Below are 18,077 nucleotides of genomic sequence, written 5' to 3'. Positions count from 1 at the left end.
CTCGCGTCCCGTATATAACCTGCCCCTCGCGTCCCGTCTATAAGCTGACCCTCGCAGCCCGTATATATCCTGCCCCTCGCGTCCCGTATATATCCTGCCCCTCGCAGCCCGTATATATCCTGCCCCTCGCGTCCCATATATATCCTGCCCCTCGCGTCCCGTCTATAACCTGACCCTCACGTCCCGTCTATAACCTGCCCCTCGCGTTCCGTATATATCCTGCCCCTCGCATCCCGTATCTAACCTGCCCCTAGCGTCCTGTATATATCCTGCTCCTCGCGTCTCGTATATAACCTGCCCCTCGCGTCTTGTATATAACCTGCCCCTCGCGTCCTTTTTATATCCTGCCCCTCGCGTCCCGTATATAACCTGCCCCTCGCGTCCATAACCTGCCCCTCGTGTCCCGTCTGTGACCTGCCCCTCGTGTCCCGTCTATAACCTGCCCCTCGTGTCCCGTCTGTGACCTGCCCCTCGCATCCCGTCTATAACCTGCCCCTCGCGTCCCGTCTATAACCTGCCCCTCGTGTCCCGTCTGTTACCTGCCCCTCGTGTCCCATCTATAACCTGCCCCTCACGTCCCGTATATATCCTGCCCCTCGCGTCCCGTATATATCCTTCCCCTCACGTCCCGTCTATAACCTGCCCCTCACGTCCCGTCTATAACCTGCCCCTCACAGCCCGTATATATCCTGCCCCTCGCGTCCCGTATATATCCTGCCCCTCACGTCCCGTATATAACCTGCCCCTCACGTCCCGTCTATAACCTGCCCCTCGCAGCCCGTATATATCCTGCCCCTCGCGTCCCGTATATATCCTGCCCCTCGCAGCCCGTATATATCCTGCCCCTCGCGTCCCGTATATATCCTGCCCCTCGCGTCCCGTCTATAACCTGACCCTCACGTCCCGTATATATCCTGCCCCTCGCGTCCCGTCTATAACCTGCCCCTCGCGTTCCGTATATATCCTGTCCCTCGCATCCCGTATATAACCTGCCCCTCACGTCCCGTATCTAACCTGCCCCTCGCGTCCCGTATCTAACCTGCCCCTCGCTTCTTGTATATAAACTTCCCCTCGCGTCCCGTATATATCCTGCTCCTCGCGTCCCGTATATAACCTGCCCCTCGCGTCCCGTATATAACCTGCCCCTCGCAGCCCGTATATATCCTGCCCCTCGCGTCCCGTATATAACCTGCCCCTCGCGTCCTGTTTATATCCTGCCCCTCGCGTCCTGTATATATCCTGCCCCTCGCGTCCTGTGTATATCCTGCCCCTCGCGTCCTGTGTATATCCTGCCCCTCGCGTCCTGTGTATATCCTGCCCCTCGCGTCCTGTATATATCCTGCCCCTCGCGTCCTGTATATATCCTGCCCCTCACGTCCTGTATATATCCTGCCCCTCGCGTCCTGTTTATATCCTGCCCCTCGCGTCCTGTATATATCCTGCCCCTCGCGTCCTGTATATATCCTGCCCCTCGCGTCCTGTATATATCCTGCCCCTCGCGTCCGTATATAACCTGCCCCTCGCGTCCCGTATATAACCTGCCCCTAGCGTCCTGTATGTATCCTGCTCCTCGCGTCCCGTATATATATCATGCCCCTCGCGTCCGTATATAACCTGCCCCTCGCGTCCTGTATATAACCTGCCCCTCGCGTCTCGTATATAACCTGCCCCTCGCGTCTTGTATATAACCTGCCCCTCGCGTCTTGTATATAACCTGCCCCTCGCGTCCTGTTTATATCCTGCCCCTCGCGTCCCGTATATAACCTGCCCCTCGCGTCCCGTATATATCCTGCTCCTCGCGTCCCGTATATAACCTGCCCCTCGCGTCCTGTATATAACCTGCCCCTCTTGTCCTGTATATAACCTGCCCCTCGCGTCCCGTATATATCCTGCCCCTCACGTCCTGTATATATCCTGCCCCTCGCGTCCCGTATATAACCTGCCCCTCGCGTCCCGTTTATATCCTGCCCCTCGCGTCCTGTGTATATCCTGCCCCTCGCGTCCTGTGTATATCCTGCCCCTCGCGTCCTGTATATATCCTGCCCCTCGCGTCCTGTTTATATCCTGCCCCTCGCGTCCTGTATATAACCTGCCCCTCGCATCATGTATATATCCTGCCCCTCGCGTCCTGTATATATCCTGCCCCTCGCGTCGTTTATATCCTGCCCCTCGCGTCCTGTATATATCCTGCCCCTCGCGTCCTGTATATATCCTGCCCCTCGCGTCCTGTATATATCCTGCCCCTCGCGTCCTGTTTATATCCTGCCCCTCGCGTCCTGTATATATCCTGCCCCTCGCGTCCCTTATATAACCTGCCCCTCGCGTCCTGTATATATAACTTGCCTCTTACATGTTGTGTTGCTTTCTTGCAGGTAGAGGAAAGTCCTTCAGGTTGAAGTTTCCTACATTACTGGCATTGACTGGCAGTAAGCAGTCCCTGCCGCAGGAGGACCCCGATGTCGTGGTGGTGGACTTCTCCAAGCACAGCAGTAACTCTATGGCTCTAGAACATGTGACCGTCGCTCCGGTTGATAATTGTGTAGGTTCTCGCCCGGAGGACCAGCAGGCGTTGATCAGCAGCACGGAGCCCAAGAGGGAAGAAGACGGCAGCAAGGATCCTGCAGTGCAGTCCTCTCCCCGGGCGGACAAGGACCACCTGAACCTGGACATGTCCTTCTCTAACTGTAGTCTGACCCGCAGCCGATCCCGGGAAAGCTTCTTCAGCATCCGCAGGGCCTCCTCCGTGGATGAAATAGAGGCCATGAAGGTCGACTTGGACAAGAAGTTTCGTAACCGTAACTCCAGCACAGGTAAGACCCCAGATACAGATTCTGTCCAACATTGAGGGGGAGCGGCACCCAGCACTTTTCTTAGATGGAGTGACCCCATAACAGTTGCAGCCACTGTACCTCATAAAAGGGACAACCACCGTCACCCCATTAGTGACTGTCACTGTGCCTTTGGAAACAGTGACAGCAACCTTCCCCTATAATAGTGACAGAGTACCCCCATAACTGTGGAGGCACAGTGTCCCCATAATAGCGACAACCGCAGTGAAGGCCTCAGATCTCATAAAAGTGATAATTGCATTGCCTCATATAAGGGACAGTCACAGTGCCTCCATTTCAGTAACAACCACAGTACCCCCACAATAGGGACAACTATAGTAACCCCCCCATTAGTGACTCTCACTGTGTCTTTGTAACAGTTACCGGCACAGTGCCCCCATAATAGTGGCAGCCAGAGTGCCTCCATGATTAGAAAATAGAAAAACTATCATCATCCATGACCCAGAAATACATTCCCATCTTGACTTTACCTGAAGCACTTGGTTCCTCCCTCACGTTGTCATCATTTCCTACCCTGAATTATAAATCCTATTATTTTGGCATAAAACCTGACAATTAATGGGTTAATGATCTGTGGATCCTAAATGCGCGGAGATTAATGTCCGTTATGAGGACAGATTACACTGATCACCAACTCAGAGCGAGCGCGCCGGCTAATCCGGCTACCCCGGAATTAATTGGTTGCCTCATGTTTCTGGCTTGTCGCTAATTAAACACTGACAGAGAGATGACCCCCTCCCCCCCCCATATAATGATTTACAGCGATCAGCACCTGCCGCTGGGCGTAGACGTGACATGGCGGTGCCGCTGGTCATCCTCTGCACCTGCCATGGTATACAGAACCTCGCTCCCAATATAATACATATAAAATAATCACTGCACAGGTCGCCTGCGTTAGGCTCCGACCGCATGAAGAATTGCTCCGCCCAGTAACCTGCGACTTGCGCCTTCATGCAACGTGGAGTCTCATTGAAATGCATTTAGTCCCAATAAAGGTGGGGGTCAATACGATCGCAGCGGTTACTGTAGAACCCTCCATAGTCGTAAATTACCGGTATTGTCGTCATAGCGATTACGGTTCCAAAAATGAACACCATGCTGTCCGCCCTCTAACATACGTGTCCAGCTCGTCCATGGAGGAGCGCGGGTCAGCGGCGGTAAGGTGTCCCTCATCTACAGCCATCACTATAGGAAGATTTCAACCCAACTTTTTGAGGTTCTGCTGAGAACAAGACCTGAGCTTTCCTCCTTTATTACCGCAAAATTCAAAAATGTGCCCCCTACACCCCAGCTCACATCCTGGTACCAGTTCACACCATCCCATCAAGACATAGCAGGGCCCCGCACTTGTTGTCAGGCTACTAAGCCATTCTTAAAGGGCCTAGCACTTTTTCTCTGCCCCTCATGTCAAGAGGGCACAACACGTTGATGTCAGGTGCCCGCTGCAGTCACGGTGGGTCCATCATTCGTTTTCAGGTCTCTATTTCATCCCAGGCAGGACCAGCATTTCTTCTCGGATCCCCAATTCAGGAGATTCCAGGACTTGCCCCCATCCCAGGTGCGCTCTTCTTAGGTCTCCGCCTAGGTTTGCCACCCGGCTGGTAACTGGACAGCCTGCCTGATAATTGATGCCAGGAGGCCAGTGCTGGTATTAAATTATTTTCAACAAGGGAACTTCATGTCTGCCCCGGCTCAGGGAGCTCTCTCTTAGGCTGGGTTCACACAACTTATTTTCAGACGTAAACCGACGACCTGTCATTTACGCGTCGCTGTCAAACGACGACGCGTGAAAAATACGGCTCGTCAAAAGAAGTGCAGGACACTTCTTGAGACGTAATTTGAGCCGTTTTTCATTGATTCCAATGAAGAACAGCTCCAAATTACGGCCGTAATTGACGCCTCGCAAAACGCGAGTACGAGCAATTATGTCTGAAATGCAGGAGCTGTTTTCTCCTGAAAACAGCTCCGTAATTTCCGACGTAAATGCAGTTATCGTGTGCACATACCCTTAGGCCCCCTGCACACGACCGTGCCCGCAATCACGGCCCGCGATTGCGGGCACGGCCAGCTGCCGGCTGACAGCCGCATTTTCGGGCCGTGCTCCCATACAAAGTATGGGAGCACGGCCCGCAAAATGCAAAAGAACGGACATGTTCCATAATTCCCGGAACATTTCCACGGCACGGACATCCATCCATAGTGCAACGGAAAGGTGTCCGCGTTCAATGAAAGGGAATGGGTCCGTTTTTGCGGACCGCAATTGCAGTCCGCAAAAACGGAGGTTTTTTATGGTCGTGTGCATGGGGCCTTACTGTTAGCGGGCACAGCACTTTGCTCCACCCAAGCACAGTCAACACCCTGCAGCTGTTCATTCACAGAGTCCTCTCTGATCGCTCTGATCTCTCTGATTGCTCTGATCACTTTGATCTCTCTGATCAGTTCAGGGAAGTAACAGGAAGCTGAAACGTGCATTCAGCTTCCTGTAAGGGCATGCGCCCACGTGGCGGATTTCCTCCGCAACTGTCCGCATCAATGCCGCACAGAATCTGCGTTGCAGATTCTGCTGCGGATCTGCACAAAATGTGCAGTAAATTGATGCGGACTAGCTGCTGCGGACTGCGGGAAAAGTGCTTCCCTTCTCTGTATCAGTGCAGGATAGAGAGAAGGGACAGCACTTTCCCTTGTGAAAGTCAAAGAAATTCATACTTACCGGCCGTTGTCTTGGTGACGCGTCCCTCCTTCGGCATCCAGCCCGACCTCCCTGGATGACGCGGCAGTCCATGTGACCGCTGCAGCCTGTTATTAGCCTGTGATTGGCTGCAGCCGTCACTTAGACTGAAACGTCATCCTGGGAGGCCGGACTGGAGACAGAAGCAGGGAGTTCTCGGTAAGTATGAACTTCTATTTTTTTACAGGTTGCTGTATATTGGGATCGGTAATCACTGTCCCGGGTGCAGAAACAGTTACTGCCGATCGCTTAACTCTTTCAGCACCCTGGACAGTGACTATTTACTGACGTCTCCTAGCAACGCTCGAGTCATTAAGGGAGCCCCATTGACTTCCTCAGTCTGGCTGTAGACCTAGAAATACATAGGTCCAGCCAGAATGAAGAAATGTCATGGCAAAAAAGCAAGACGCATCCGCAGCACACATAACATGTGCATGACAGCTGCGGACTTCATTGCGGAAATTAGAATCTCCATTGAAGTCAATGGAGAAATTCCGCCATGAGTCCGCCACTGCTCCGCAACAGACAGAGCATGCTGCGGACACCAAATTCCGCTCCGCAGCCTATGCTCCGCAGCGGAATTTTACGCCTCGTCTAAACGAACACTGCTAAATTAAAGTGGAAGTCAATGGACAAACGGCTCCGCTGCGGATTAACGCTGCGGAGTGTCCGCAGCGGAATTTAAGTGAAATTCCGCCACGTGTGAACCCAGCCTTAGAGAGCAGATTTAGCTGGCACCTAAGAAGTTAGTAACCCACTAGACCACCTGGAACGATGACATCAACCTCTATCTGTTTTAGACCACCGGGAATGATGACATTAACCCCGTACTGCACTAAACCACCAGGGATGATGACATTAACCCCTTACTGCCCTAGACCACCAGGGATGATGACATTAACCCCTTACTGCACTAGACCACCAGGGATGATGACATTAACCCCTTACTGCACTAGACCACCAGGGATGATGACATTAACCCCTTACTGCACTAGACCACCAGGGATGATGACATTAACCCCTTACTGCACTAGACCACCAATGATGATGACATTAACCCCTTATTGCACTAGACCACCAGGGATGATGACACTAACCCCTTATTGCACTAGACCACCAGGGATGTAGACATTAACCTCTTATTGTACTAGACCACCAGGGATGATGACATTAACCCTTTATTGCACTAGACCACCAGGGATGTAGACATTAACCCCTTATTGCACTCGACCACCAGGGATGATGACATTAACCCCTTATTGCACTAGAACACCAGGGATGTAGACACTAACCCCTTATTGCACTAGACCACTAGGGATGCTGGCATTGACCCAAGATCACACCCCTCTTTATACAACCAGTATTTTTGGGGAGTAAAGGTGGTCATCCCTATCTACATCCCATTCCAGAAGAGCACAGTACTCTTTCCACCCAATCTTTCTAGGAGACAGGGCTGCTTTGGGTCTTACTTATTTGCTAATGTTGCAGGGTCTGTGAAGCGTCTAATCCTGGCCTAAGTTCACACCACCCACGAGGATGCAGTACAGTCCCACGAACTGGGGCCCCTCCTCCACCCCCAGCCGCTGCTGGCTCAAAGGCCTCAAACATATCTACTACCCTGGTAATGAGCAACCAACTTCTTGTCATTGGGTTTGATTGCTCAGAAGTTCAGGTCGGACGATCTCCTCGGTTCATGGCGTGGTCCTGTCTAATCAATTCTTCTGTCCACAGGAGCCATGAACAACGTCCGAGTAAATCTCTTGAACTCCACATCAGACTCCGACCTCATGAAGTACAGAACGATCAGTAAGATCCCGCAGATCACCCTCAACTTTGTGGACTTTAAGGGAGATTCGTTCCTCACGTCGCCTTCCAACGAAAAGGAGATTATTGCTCCCACCAAGCTGAAGGACCGAACCCAAAATGTGACGGAGAAGGTCACGCAGGTAGGACGCTCCCGCTTATATGGAACCCCCGATAATGGAGGAGCTGCCCATAGCAACCAATCAGATTGCTGCTTTCATTTACCGGGACCCATGAAAAATGTAACCTCGACTCTGATTGGTTGCTACGCTCATCTCCTCCATCTTTCCGTATCGCTGGTCTTGATAAATCCTCCTCGTTGGTCGTATACTGTGAATGGTTTAATGTTGAGTTGGATGTATAGATCGGCCCAACATTTTATTTATTTAAAGAGACCTTCCCCAAAAAATCAAGAAATGACCAATTAATGTGAAGTCTTCTTCTGTGGACTGTATAGATATATGATTGCTCTATATGTGATCATTGTGGATCCTCGATCGGTTGATGCATCACAATATGATCACATGGATAACATTGAATGGTGAAGACGTGATCACGGTAGATCTATGGTGATACCACACTCATGTAGATGATCATATGATCATAGATCATATCTTCTACTCCAGTCACATCCAGAGCAGCAGTCAAAACTGTTGGTTCCAAATCCGCTCTCATGTGGCTTTCCTTTTCACCATAGCCACCTGCTGACTTATGGCTTCTGCACAGTTTACATTGTTGTGGTGCATGGCAGGAGATGTAGTGTTTACACCAAATATTGCACATAAGCCTGGTATAGAAAAAAAATGACATCTCCCACAATGCAGTGAAGCAGAGCAAAGCGCGCTATAAGATCTTAGCTAGGTCAAGATTGTCAGCGCGGTGAGGATGGACTCCAAGAGGCTACAGCTAGCAGATTCGTGAGTGCAGCTCTGGATGTGTTTGGAGTAGAAAACATAATATAACTGGAAATCTGCAAGGTCACTCCCACCCAAAAGTGGGACAAGCCATCTTAATTTTGGGGCCCCCAATCTGTAGGGACCCGACGAGTGCCTTCTTTATATTCTTCACCAGCTCTATGGACATGTCAACATCTAAGAAGCTCCTCCATGCGATTTTACTTTTGCAGAGAAAAAAATAAATATGCGGCCGCTAAATCGTATTTCTCTGCAAAATATTATATTACATCTTACGAGCCCCCCCCCCCTCCCCCTGACAAGAGGCGCTGCGGCCGGCGGGTATTTGTCACACTTTAGAGTGATTCGATTCGTCTGTAGGGAACGCGGCAGATCCCGGCGCTTTCTCCACAGACGACAAGTCCAATGTTCTTTTCAAGGCTCTCTCAATAAAGATTAATATTGAGGGAACGGAGGATTATTTGTGAGATGGAGCGCCGCGCGCCGTACGGATGATGCCGCGGATTTCAAGGATTTATAGCTCATGAGAAGTCGCCATTAAATCAATGAAGTCAAAGTGAATAGAAAGTATAATGGACGACTATCCTGGAACGCCGCTCGTAGGTCACGTGATGTAACACCATTAAAGCTCTTAATCATTGTATAATGAGAAGTTCTGCAACTTTCTAATAGACTTGGTGTTTCAATTCCTCGCTATTTCCAATATTTCTGCTTGCTGTCAGTGAATGGAAATATTCTTGTTATAAGTCGGAGGCCAAAAACCTGTCTTGACCTAGTCCTGCTCACACAGCTGATTGTTTGTAACAATCTACCATTGAAGGCCGGTTGTCTATATGAAATAATATGGGGGCATGGTTTGGGGATTTTATGTGGGCACTCCGGTGGTATTATGTGGGCACTATATGGAATATTATGGGGGCATTGTATGGTAGTATTATTTGGCCACTATTTGGAATATAATGTGGGCAGTGCATGGTGGTATTATGGGGGCACAGTAATGTGGGCACTATATGGAAAATGATGGGTGCACTATTATGACGATATTAATTTCACATCTTCCAAATAAAATGGGAAGGACCCCACCCACGACCCCCTGTTTTATTGGAGGCCACCACAGCCCTGGATTGGGCCCTGGTATAGAATAGGAATAAATGTTCTCAATGTTATTATTATGTTATAGATATTTTACTACAACGTGCGTAGGAGACGGCCGCGTCATGTCTGTTGTGTTTCGCAACGTCAATGTCATCTGTGCTTTATAACGTCTCAGTGGATCGGTCTATTCTCCTCTAAAATGTTGAGTATAATCTCAAGGACAAAAAAAAAAAGTGAAATGAACATATTGCTTATTATGTAATACCCCGAGGATGCGGGGCCCGAACACTCCGGCTACGAGTTCTGGAGAGGCGTTGACCTTCTTCTACGTGAAGTGGTCTCCATAGTTTTCCTTCTTCATTGTCTTCCCTGCGTTTTGTTACATCTCGGTGATACATATCGTCCAGTATTCACGTTCGAGCGTCTCTCATAGTACGCGGAGGAGTATTGTGAGGAAGGAAATGAAGCCATTGTTCTCATATAACACCTCCAGGATGTATAAGCTTGACATCTGAAGAGAAGACCTTCTTCTGTCTCATATGACCAAGATATTGCCTCCCTAAAGTTACTCCCCTCGCCCCAATTCAGCACGACTCTCCTGCTCGCGCCGCTGGCTCTCTCTTCACATGGCCGCGTAGTGTCTCCACCATGACCGTCCCACATTGATGACGTCATGCAGGGTCAACTCTAAAAGCGAAGACCCATCTGGATACCCTTTGCCTGTGTATAAGGTCTATTCTGTCGGCTAGTTAACCCTGACCTTAGCCTTGCCTCTGGATTTCACCGTAGTCTTGCTCTTTGGGATTTGAAGCCGGGTACTTGTGGTTGACATCCTGGTTTGGACCCCTGGCCCATCTTCTGGTTATGTCTTCATCTTCTTCTCTGAATTGTCACATCCTTTCCACTGTCCCAGTAACGACCACTGGCTTTACTACATCTCTGATTTGGCATGGCTTCTAACATTCCTACAGTGGACCCACCACCAATTGGTGACCAGGAAAAACCAAACCCCGAGAGATTCCTGAGACTCCGCACCTCAGTTTGGCCCTCATCAAACCAATTGCGGTTAGATCTTCCCGGTGAGATCCGTAACACCTAACTCTTGGCTTGTTGGTCTTGGTCCTCAGTGCCCTACCCCTACCCCTTATATTCCTTATTGGGGTATATGAGTTTATGGGCTCTCTAGAGATCTCCTTTGATTTTGTTATATCTTCTTGTTGCAAATCGTACAAGTTTGAGCATCTCTAAAGAACGTAGTATGTGAAGGATCAACGCTTACCGAGACAATATACAATATAATACCCCAAGGATGGACTCTTGACTAAAGACCGTCATGCAATGCTACCTGAAGTGGTCTCCAACCCTAGTCGTTGGCTATTGACTCTTTTTGACTTCCTTGATATTCTGTATTGTGGTACATGACCCAGATTTGATAAGTTCCCAAGGAACATGGCTTACAGGGACAATATAAGAAGAGTGACCATGTTTCCTTCTACAAGGATGTATGGACCCGGCCACAAAGCCTTTGACTTTTTGAAAGATCTCCTTTTTGCGTCTTCTTACGACCCAACTTGATGTGGTCACCGACCTCGGGATGGATGTTGCTTTCTTTGACTAGTCTTGGTTCTTAGTCCCTTTTCTTCTATCTCTTTCCTAATACTCAGCATTGTGGTAGATGACCCAGATTCTTCAGGCTCCCAAGAGATCTCCTTTCATCCGTGTTATGGATGGAATTGCTGCTTTCCAGGTGGTTGCGGTGGCTTAGACTAGGAATTCTCAACTAGAAATTGCTTTGAACGCCAGATGTATCCTCCCGAGAGATTTCTTTCTTGGGAATCAGCAAATTAACCAATAAAGGTCGTCTCCATTTCTTCTGATTGAATATCCATGTAAGAACTTTCTGTAAGGACCATAAGGAGAAAAATATTAATAATCAGAGTGGAGCAGTTCTGTTTGCACTGGGCCTACAATACGACTATAATGTACGGCTTACACAACGCATCCGGATCTGGCCTGTATGAAGACATTGAATTGCACAATATAATGTAGGTCAATGCGACTGGGTCACCGGGTCACACAATTTTCAGCCAACTGCAACTTAAACGAGTTAGACGCTATGGAAAATCCCTTTTTGTTAGAAGGGTTCCCCCATTATAAGCTGATCTCAGAGAGTGTCCCATTGGTTAGACCACCAGCGATCAGCTGTAATCTGTGAGGGCATCCAGCAGCAAGTGTTCAATTCTCCTGCAGCGCCACCACAGGGGAATTGAAGTATTACACAGTTCCCATTGAAGTGAAAGGGATATTCATGTAATATATAAACATGCCAGGTCCTCCAGAGGAAGAGACTCTTTTAGATGCTCATCTTTCTGCCTAAATGATGAGGGTTCTGGACGGGGACCCCCTTTATTAAGGCCGAATTCTCTTATAGGCTATTGGGAATTGAGTTTTCAACACCAGACAAGCTCTTTAACTCTTCATCCATGTTTAGTAACAGCCGCACTCCACTCGAAGTCTATGGTTTATATTGTCTGTATTACTATGGTACCATTAAGTTTTTAGAGTGCAAGTTACTGTAGAAAAAGTTTTAGAACTTCACATGTAAGGCCTCATGCACACGGCCGGCCGTCGCGGGCCGCATTTTTGTGCCGTGCTCCCATACAAAGTATTGGAGCACGACCCGTAAAATCCGAAAAGTAGGACATGCTCCATAATTCTCGACACGGTTCTACAGCACGGACACCCATCTGAAGCGATACGGAAAGGTGTTCGCGGCCAATAGAACCGGACGGGTCCATAATTGCGGACCGTATTGCGGTCCACAATTATAGAGTTTTTTTTACGGTCGTGGGCATTGGGCCTAACTCGGGACCGGGTCTCTGTAGAGTTACTACAGACACAGGAACAGGTGAGGGTCACTGTAGTAATTACAGGTATACTGAGAGTTGTGAATGATTATAGTTACAGGGACAGGTGTTTTTTCACAGGTATAGGGACATGCGTGGGGTCTCTGCTGAGGTAATACAGGTATACGGATAGGTGAAGGGTCTTTGTAGTTTTTTCAGGTATAGGGACAAGTGAGGGTTCTCTACTGAGTTATTACAGGTATAGGGATAGGTGAGGGGCCCTCAGTAGTTATTACTGGTATATGGACAGATGAGGGGGGTCTCTGTAGTTATTACTGGTATATGGACAGGTGAAGGGGTCTCTATGTATTACAGGTATATGGACTGGCAAAAGTATCTGCTGGGTTATTACAGGTATAGGGACAGGTGTGGGGTTTCTGCTGAGTTATTACAGGTATAGGGACAGGTGTGGGTTTCTACGGAGTTATTACAGGTATAGGGACAGGTGTGGGTTTTCTGCTGAGTTATTACAGGTATAGGGACAGGTGTGGGGGTTCTACGGAGTTATTGCAGGTATAGGGACAGGTGTGGGTTTCTGCTGAGTTATTACAGGTATAGGGACAGGTGTGAGTTTCTTCTGAGTTATTACAGGTATAGGGACAGGTGTGGGGGTTCTACGGAGTTATTACAGGTATAGGGACAGGTGTGGGGTTTCTGCTGAGTTATTACAGGTATAGGGACAGGTGTGGGGTTTCTGCTGAGTTATTACAGGTATAGGGACAGGTGTAGGGTTTCTGCTGAGTTATTACAGGTATAGGGACAGGTGTGGGGTTTCTGCTGGGTTATTACAGGTATAGGGACAGGTGTGGGGTTTCTGCTGAGTTATTACAGGTATAGGGACAGGTGTGGGGTTTCTGCTGGGTTATTACAGGTATAGGGACAGGTGTGGGGTTTCTGCTGAGTTATTACAGGTATAGGGACAGGTGTGGGGTTTCTGCTGAGTTATTACAGGTATAGGGACAGGTGTAGGGTTTCTGCTGAGTTATTACAGGTATAGGGACAGGTGTGGGGTTTCTGCTGAGTTATTACAGGTATAGGGACAGGTGTGGGGTTTCTGCTGGGTTATTACAGGTATAGGGACAGGTGTGGGGTTTCTGCTGAGTTATTACAGGTATAGGGACAGGTGTGGAGTTTCTGCTGAATTATTACAGGTATAGGGACAGGTGTGGGGTTTCTGCTGAGTTATTACAGGTATAGGGACAGGTGTGGGGTTTCTGCTGGGTTATTACAGGTATAGGGACAGGTGTGGGGTTTCTGCTGAGTTATTACAGGTATAGGGACAGGTGTGGGGTTTCTGGTGAGTTATTACAGGTATAGGGACAGGTGTGGGTTTCTGCTGAGTTATTACAGGTATAGGGACAGGTGCGGGGTTTCTGCTGAGTTATTACAGGTATAGGGACAGGTGTGGGTTTTCTGCGGAGTTATTGCAGGTATAGGGACAGGTGTGGGTTTCTGCTGAGTTATTACAGGTATAGGGACAGGTGTGGGTTTTCTGCTGAGTTATTACAGGTATAGGGACAGGTGTGGGGTTTCTGCTGAGTTATTACAGGTATAGGGACAGGTGTGGGGTTTCTGCTGAGTTATTACAGGTATAGGGACAGGTGTGGGGTTTCCGCTGAGTTATTTCAGGTATAGGGACAGGTGTGGGGTTTCCGCTGAGTTATTACAGGTATAGGGACAGGTGTGGGTTTCTGCTGAGTTATTACAGGTATAGGGACAGGTGTGGGTTTCTGCTGAGTTATTACAGGTATAGGGACAGGTGTGGGGTTTCTGCTGAGTTATTACAGGTATAGGGACAGGTGTGGGGTTTCTGCTGGGTTATTACAGGTATAGGGACAGGTGTGGGGTTTCTGCTGAGTTATTACAGGTATAGGGACAGGTGTGGGGTTTCTGGTGAGTTATTACAGGTATAGGGACAGGTGTGGGTTTCTGCTGAGTTATTACAGGTATAGGGACAGGTGTGGGGTTTCTGATGAGTTATTACAGGTATAGGGACAGGTGTGGGTTTTCTGCGGAGTTATTGCAGGTATAGGGACAGGTGTGGGTTTCTGCTGAGTTATTACAGGTATAGGGACAGGTGTGGGTTTTCTGCTGAGTTATTACAGGTATAGGGACAGGTGTGGGGTTTCTGCTGAGTTATTACAGGTATAGGGACAGGTGTGGGGTTTCTGCTGAGTTATTACAGGTATAGGGACAGGTGTGGGGTTTCCGCTGAGTTATTTCAGGTATAGGGACAGGTGTGGGGTTTCCGCTGAGTTATTACAGGTATAGGGACAGGTGTGGGTTTCTGCTGAGTTATTACAGGTATAGGGACAGGTGTGGGGTTTCTGCTGGGTTATTACAGGTATAGGGACAGGTGTGGGGTATCTGCTGAGTTATTACAGGTATAGGGACAGGTGTGGGGTTTCTGCTGGGTTATTACAGGTATAGGGACAGGTGTGGGGTTTCTGCTGAGTTATTACATGTATAGGGACAGGTGTGGGGTTTCTGCTGAGTTATTACAGGTTTAGGGATAGGTGTGGGGTATCTGCTGAGTTATTACAGGTATAGGGACAGGTGTGGGGGTTCTACGGAGTTATTACAGGTACAGGGACAGGTGTGGGTTTTCTGCTGAGTTATTACAGGTATAGGGACAGGTGTGGGATTTCTGCTGGGTTATTACAGGTATAGGGACAGGTGCGGGGTTTCTGCTGGGTTATTACAGGTATAGGGACAGGTGCGGGGTTTCTGCTGGGTTATTACAGGTATAGGGACAGGTGTGGCGTTTTCGCTGGGTTATTACAGGTATAGGGACAGGTGTGGGATTTCTGCTGGGTTATTACAGGTATAGGGACAGGTGTGGGGTTTCTGCTGGGTTATTACAGGTATAGGGACAGGTGTGGGTTTTCTGCTGAATTATTACAGGTATGGGGTTTCTGCTGAGTTATTATAGGTATAGGGACAGGTGTGGGGTTTCTGCTGAGTTATTACATGTATTGGGACAGGTGTGGGGTTTCTGCTGTGTTATTGCAGGTATAGGGACAGGTGTGGGGTTTCTGCTGAGTTATTACAGGTATAGGGACAGGTGTGGGGTTTATGCTGAGTTATTACAGGTATAGGGACAGGTGTGGAGTTTCTGCTGAATTATTACAGGTATAGGGACAGGTGTGGGGTTTCTGCTGAGTTATTACAAGTATAGGGACAGGTGTGGGTTTCTGCTGAGTTATTACAGGTATAGGGACAGGTGTGGGGTTTCTGCTGGGTTATTACAGGTATAGGGACAGGTGTGGGGTTTCTGCTGAGTTATTACAGGTATAGGGACAGGTGTGGGGTTTCTGCTGGGTTATTACAGGTATAGGGACAGGTGTGGGGTTTATGCTGAGTTATTACAGGTATAGGGACAGGTGTGGGGTTTCTGCTGGGTTATTACAGGTATAGGGACAGGTGTGGGGTTTCTGCTGGGTTATTATAGGTATAGGGACAGGTACAGGGTTTCTGCTGAGTTATTACATGTATAGGGACAGGTGTGGGGTTTCTGCTGAGTTATTACAGGTATAGGGACAGGTGTGGGGTTTCTGCTGGGTTATTACAGGTATAGGGACAGGTGTGGGGTTTCTGCTGAGTTATTACAGGTATAGGGACAGGTGTGGGGTTTCTGCTGAGTTATTACAGGTATAGGGACAGGTGTGGGGTTTCTGCTGGGTTATTACAGGTATAGGGACAGGTGTGGGGTTTCTGCTGGGTTATTACAGGTATAGGGACAGGTGTGGGGTTTCTGCTGGGTTATTACAGGTATAGGGACAGGTGTGGGGTTTCTGCTGAGTTATTACAGGTATAGAGACAGGTGTGGGGTTTCTGCTGGGTTATTACAGGTATAGGGACAGGTGCGGTGTTTCTGCTGGGTTATTACAGATATAGGGACAGGTGTGGGGTTTCTGCTGGGTTATTACAGGTATAGGGACAGGTGCGGTGTTTCTGCTGGGTTATTACAGGTATAGGGACAGGTGTGGGGTTTCTGCTGGGTTATTACAGGTATAGGGACAGGTGTGGGGTTTCTGCTGGGTTATTACAGGTATAGGGACAGGTGTAGGGTTTCTGCTGGGTTATTACAGGTATAGGGACAGGTGTGGGGTTTCTGCTGAGTTATTACAGGTATAGGGACAGATGTGGGGTTTCTGCTGGGTTATTACAGGTATAGGGACAGGTGTGGGGTTTCTGCTGGGTTATTACAGGTATAGGGACAGGTGTGGGGTTTCTGCTGAGTTATTACAGGTATAGGGACAGGTGTGGGGTTTCTGCTGGGTTATTACAGGTATAGGGACAGGTGTGGGGTTTCTGCTGGGTTATTACAGGTATAGGGACAGGTGTGGGGTTTCTGCTGGGTTATTACAGGTATAGGGACAGGTGTGGGGTTTCTGCTGAGTTATTACAGGTATAGAGACAGGTGTGGGGTTTCTGCTGGGTTATTACAGGTATAGGGACAGGTGCGGTGTTTCTGCTGGGTTATTACAGGTATAGGGACAGGTGTAGGGTTTCTGCTGGGTTATTACAGGTATAGGGACAGGTGTGGGGTTTCTGCTGAGTTATTACAGGTATAGGGACAGATGTGGGGTTTCTGCTGGGTTATTACAGGTATAGGGACAGGTGTGGGGTTTCTGCTGGGTTATTACAGGTATAGGGACAGGTGTGGGGTTTCTGCTGGGTTATTACAGGTATAGGGACAGGTGTGGGGTTTCTGCTGGGTTATTACAGGTATAGGGACAGGTGTGGGGTTTCTGCTGAGTTATTACAGGTATAGGGACAGGTGTGGGGTTTCTGCTGGGTTATTACAGGTATAGGGACAGGTGTGGGGTTTCTGCTGAGTTATTACAGGTATAGGGACAGGTGTGGAGTTTCTGCTGAATTATTACAGGTATAGGGACAGGTGTGGGGTTTCTGCTGAGTTATTACAGGTATAGGGACAGGTGTGGGGTTTCTGCTGAGTTATTACAGGTATAGGGACAGGTGTGGGGTTTCTGCTGAGTTATTACAGGTATAGGGACAGGTGTGGGTTTTCTGCTGGGTTATTATAGGTATAGGGACAGGTGTGGGGTTTCTGCTGAGTTATTACAGGTATAGGGACAGGTGTGGGGTTTCTGCTGAGTTATTACAGGTATAGGGACAGGTGTGGGGTTTCTGCTGAGTTATTACAGGTATAGGGACAGGTGTGGGGTTTCTGCTGAGTTATTACATGTATAGGGACAGGTGTGGGGTTTCTGCTGGGTTATTACAGGTATAGGGACAGGTGTGGGGTTTCTGCTGAGTTATTACAGGTATAGGGACAGGTGTGGGGTTTCTGCTGAGTTATTAAAGGTATAGGGACAGGTGCGGGGTTTCTGCTGAGTTATTACAGGTATAGGGACAGGTGTGGGGTTTCTGCTGGGTTATTACAGGTATAGGGACAGGTGTTGTGTTTCTGCTGGGTTATTACAGGTATAGGGACAGGTGTGGGGTTTCTGCTGGGTTATTACAGGTATAGGGACAGGTGTGGGGTTTCTGCTGGGTTATTACAGATATAGGGACAGGTGTGGGGTTTCTGCTGGGTTATTACAGGTATAGGGACAGGTGTGGGGTTTCTGCTGAGTTATTGCAGGTATAGGGACAGGTGCGGGGTTTCTGCTGAGTTATTACAGGTATAGGGACAGGTGCGGGGTTTCTGCTGAGTTATTACAGGTATAGGGACAGGTGTGGGGTTTCTGCTGAGTTATTACAGGTATAGGGACAGGTGTGGGGTTTCTGCTGGGTTATTACAGGTATAGGGACA

The 18,077-nt window shown here is 48.8% G+C and overlaps 1 protein-coding gene across 1 annotated transcript in view; it reads left to right on the top strand.

The window, feature by feature from the left end:
* LOC142652628 (voltage-gated inwardly rectifying potassium channel KCNH2-like) overlaps nucleotides 1–8,165 on the top strand; it is a 151,920-nt gene extending 143,755 nt beyond the window's left edge. Inside the window, exons 4-6 of the mRNA XM_075828284.1 lie at nucleotides 2,373–2,810; nucleotides 7,309–7,523; nucleotides 8,007–8,165. Coding sequence (XP_075684399.1) covers nucleotides 2,373–2,810; nucleotides 7,309–7,523; nucleotides 8,007–8,165 — 812 coding nt within the window. The remainder of the gene's footprint in view (nucleotides 1–2,372; nucleotides 2,811–7,308; nucleotides 7,524–8,006) is intronic.
* Nucleotides 8,166–18,077: the final 9,912 nt, after the last annotated feature.

Source organism: Rhinoderma darwinii, chromosome 5, assembly GCF_050947455.1.
Source record: "Rhinoderma darwinii isolate aRhiDar2 chromosome 5, aRhiDar2.hap1, whole genome shotgun sequence".
Taxonomy (NCBI): domain Eukaryota; kingdom Metazoa; phylum Chordata; class Amphibia; order Anura; family Rhinodermatidae; genus Rhinoderma; species Rhinoderma darwinii.
This window is presented reverse-complemented; position numbering and strand designations above follow the sequence as displayed.